The sequence below is a fragment of the Crocuta crocuta genome, unplaced genomic scaffold (assembly GCF_008692635.1).
Source record: "Crocuta crocuta isolate KB4526 unplaced genomic scaffold, BGI_CrCroc_1.0 scaffold72, whole genome shotgun sequence".
Taxonomy (NCBI): Eukaryota; Metazoa; Chordata; class Mammalia; order Carnivora; family Hyaenidae; genus Crocuta; species Crocuta crocuta.
Window position 1 is genome coordinate 8,910,561 of NW_027529427.1, and position 4,256 is coordinate 8,914,816.

At 48.9% G+C, this 4,256-nt stretch overlaps 1 protein-coding gene across 1 annotated transcript in view; it reads right to left on the reverse strand.

Moving 5' to 3' along the window:
- Positions 1-3,025, reverse strand: part of TMEM121B (transmembrane protein 121B) — a 4,115-nt gene extending 1,090 nt beyond the window's left edge. Inside the window, 1 exon segment of the mRNA XM_077759029.1 lies at positions 3,021-3,025. Within this exon segment, the coding sequence (XP_077615155.1) occupies positions 3,021-3,025 (5 nt within the window).
- Between the last annotated feature and the right edge of the window lie 1,231 nt (positions 3,026-4,256).

Here is a 4,256-nt window from a genome sequence, read left to right on the forward strand (position 1 = left end):
GGGAGGCGGGGGTGCTGGGAGGATTAACCCGAGCACAGGATTCCTAGGGAAGTCGTTCAGAGATCCCACTAGCTGAACTGCTGAACCGTTAGCAACTGTATAGCCTTGGTCTCGGTGTAGACCATGCCTCTGAGCACCAGGCACGGACGACGGGTTCAGGCCTCTGCTCCTGGTCAGCACACTTCTTTTGCAGGCAGAAAGGCAGCTCTGGCCCCTCCCCTCTGTCCAGTGCCCACTAGCCTGGGGCATCCTGCCTCTCCTTCACGCACTTAAAAACTAATGAAGACATCAGGCTATACGGTTTAAAAGGACCAGCCCAGGGGCGCCTGGGTGGCTTAGTCGGTTGGGCGTCCGACTTTCGCTTGGGTCATGATCTCGCGGTTCGTGGGTTCGAGCCCCGCGTCGGGCTCTGTGCTGACTGTCAGCTCGGAGCCTGGAGCCTGTTTCAGTCTGTGACTCCCTCTCTCTCTGACCCTCCCCTGCTCACGCTGTCTCTCTCTCTCTCCTAGAAATAAATAAAACATTAAAAAAAAAATAAAAATAAATAAATAAAAGGACCAGCCCAGTCATGTATTTCTACATATTCATGTGCCCGGAACTGGTTTCAGTGATAGACCCTCAGGGAGGTCCCAATTTCCAGTGAATGGAGCAGTTCTTTGAATATAACTGTTGGGGGAGAGAGGGTAGATAAAAGAATTATTTATGTGGCCCCAGCCAAGTGGGGCTTTTGGTATTCTCAGAGGTCTTTAAGGCAGGAATTGGAAATAATAAAGATGCACCTAGCAGAGAGGAAAGTAAAGGCCTCTTTAGAGGTATGGGTACCTTGATAAAAAACCAAGTCTCAAAGAGGGTGATGGTGAATGTTAACAACTGGCCACTGTAGACAGAAGACACAGGGGCCTGCAGCTACCAGCTCAGAGCTCTTTCTGACTCAGCCCCTAGGATTTATTCCATGACTGAGGCTAGATATCCATCAGCAACTCGGTAAGGCAGCAGGTAGAGCTATGGCTTTATGAGTTTAGGGGAGAAAAAATGACTAGAGCATTTGGGACTCAAAAAAATCCAAGGCTCATGTATAATGCAAATATCCCGGCCTCCTCAGAGCTAGGCAAGAAGCTTGTCAGCCCCTTCCTCCTTCCCCACATACTTCGGGCTCCAAGTTCCCTGCCTTGATTTCATTGCCATTAGAGCGTGTGCCTCTGGGGCTCACCTTTCTAGATGACACCAGGGACAAGGAAACAGAAGAGCCCAGGCCTTGCCCCTAAATCTGCCTCTTGAATAAGGGTCAGTTGTAGCCAAACTTGTTTTCTCCAGTCTGTGCAACTAATCCATGGTAAATGTGGGATTTAGAACCACCATCGTGCACTATTCCACCTGCCTCTGGCACACACAGCCTTTGAAAATATGTCCAATCATCATGCCAGACCGAACGTGAGCTCTGGGGTCGGTGGCCTCAGCTCTGCCACTTAGCTTGGTTATTTCCCCTCTCTGAGCCTCACATTATCCAACTGTAAAAAGGGACCAATATCTACCTTAACAGGCTGTTACATTAAGAGAGGTCATGAGTTCAAAGGGTTTAGCCTAGAGCCTGGCACAGAGTATGTGCTCAGTTAAAAGCAGCTGGTGTTATCATAATTCCTCTTAGCTCTTGTCTTCACCTCCCATGGGACATTTAGTCATGGTACAGGCCACTAATGATGGTTTTCTGGGCTGGATTCCTGAGGCCACATTCAGAGTTCTGTCCCCCACAGCTTTGCACGCCAGAAAGCGTGAGGAAGCAAAGCCTCTCTCAATAGGACAGTGGTTCTTGGATCTGATCTTTACAGACTTCACAGTGTGAGAGATTCTCCTGCCACGTGGGGCAAGGTGGGGAAGAAAGAGCGGGTGCAGGCTGCACTCACGTGTGAGCACCACAGCAGACCCGGTGGACGTCAGGCCTGAGACAGTCCAGGTTAAGAAGCAGACTGGGGAGCCGCCAAGTGCTAATGCGAGGGATTATAGCCAGCCTCCCAGCTCTCCCCCAGGGAAAACACCAGCCAACAGCTAACCTGAAAGCTGAGCCAAGCCTTCTGCTCAAGTTAATGAAGAGCAGTCGAAGGAGCAAAAGCAGCTGATGAAAGCAAAGAACTGAGCTCCTGAGAGAACACTCACAGGTCTGTTCCCACTCCCCACCCCTGCCCACTCGCCACTCACAGTGCTCCCCTCCTGCTCTCACCTGGCAGCCCAGCCCCCCTCCCACAGGTGCGTCCAGGACAGGGTGACATTATCCTTTGTATTTCTGGGAAATTTTTCTTGTGTTTTTTTTTTAAGTTTATTTACTTTTAAGAGAGAGAGAGAGAACACAGGGGAGGAGTAGAGAGGGAGAGAGAGAGAGGGAGAGAGAGAGGGAAAGAGAGAGAGAGAGAGAGAGAGAGAGAGAGAATGAATTCCAAGCGCTTTCCACACTGTCAGGGCAGACCCCGATGCAGGGATTGATCCCACAAATCGTGGATCATGACCTGAGCTGAAATCAAGAGTCTGACGCATAACAACTGAGCCACCCAGGTGCCCCCAGATTAGATTAACTTTCTGTATGAGATCTTTTAGCACAATTTTTTCATATCTGAGGCTCTGAATAAAAAGCCACATATAATAAGGATAAGAAATCCGAGTACATGAAAGAATAATTCAGTGACCTGGGTATTGGAGGGATCTCCTCTTTGCGCTGTTTTTTTTTTTCCTAATCTGTGTACACACACACACACACCACCTTTGCTTCAGCCTGGAAAGGGCTTGACAAAGACATGACAAGGAGAAGAAGGAACACAAAAGGCTTGAGAGCAAATATCCCACAAGGATGTAGAAAAGGGCAGACACAGCACCAAGGACCTCATAAACCCTGAGGGTCTGTGCTAGATATCTTACATACCATGCCTGGAAACTGAGAGACAGAGAGGTAAAGCAACTTACGCCAAGTCACACAGCCAGTTAAGGGCAGAGTTAGGGTTAGATCTAGACTTCTCTTAGCCCAGTGCTCTCACCGCATACCACTTGGGATGGCAGCACCCATTGGCATCCTGGGGGACAGGGACAAACTAAGCAGGTTTCAATCCAAAACAATATTTACCTAAGACCTGCTAATCAGTAGGCACTGGGTAAGGTTCATTTGGACACCTAATATTCTTGTCCTCCTGGAACGGCAAGGCCAAGGGCTCACTGCCTTCCTGGAGCAGCAGTAGACAGACTAGGAATGAGGGAAAGAATGTCCCTTGCAGCCCAGCAGCATAGGAAGGTTCAGTGAGGCAGGGTCAGTCCCTGCACATACTGAACCAAGGCCCCACTCTTTCCTGATCTGTTCTCACTTCACCATCACTGCCTTCTCTCACCTTAGTGGCGAGAATAAAGAACAGTTCCAAAGAGAACTGTCAGAGGGGTGTGTGGAACCTCACAGGTGCTTGTGAAAAGACAGAAGCAGGGCCCTCTGGTTCTCAACTACACAGTCACCATACTGTCAGAAAATGAAAGGGAAGCTTGCAGGGAACTGGGACTGAGACAGGATGAGTCTGTGAAGCTTTAGCTTATTAGGAACTTGGAGCCTCAAAACTGCTTTTAGAGCTCTCTGAAGATGGACCCCCTTCCTACCCCAGCTCAGAGCTCCTCCAATACGTGGAGCAAGGCTGTGCCTTGAGCTGTCCCACGGATGTTGCCCGGAGATGCCACTACCCTCTTAGGGAAAGGAGTAGTCCCAGCATCGGCACCTCCACGTATCAGTCCCCAGGCTAGGTGTTGGCATACCAGACACTAAAACAGGGAAAGTCCTTTCCTAGGAACCCACAATGGGAGGGAGACACAAGAAAGTATTATGAATGTTATGACCAAATGCTATGCAGGGTCCAGAAGAGATATGAAATAGGAGTTGGTAAAGCCTTCAAGGAGGAGGGGGTGTGAGAGCTGTTGTAAAAGATGAGCAGGTGTTGGTTAGCAGATAGCAGGTGGGGTCGGGTAGGAAGAGCATCCCAAGTAGAAGGAGCAAGATGAACAAAGTACCAAAGGTATGAAATAGCAGGACACTTTTGAGGAATTACAAGTATTGGACACTGCTTGAATATGAGGTACAAGAAGATGCAATATGAGATAAGGCTGAGGAAACAGGCAGGGGTTATATGCTGCTCATGTGAAGGACCTCATATGACAGGCTGAGCTTGGGCTGCATTCTGAGAGAATAGGGAACTCTTTTTTTTTTTTAAGATGTGGTTTCTTTTTTATTTATTTTTCAT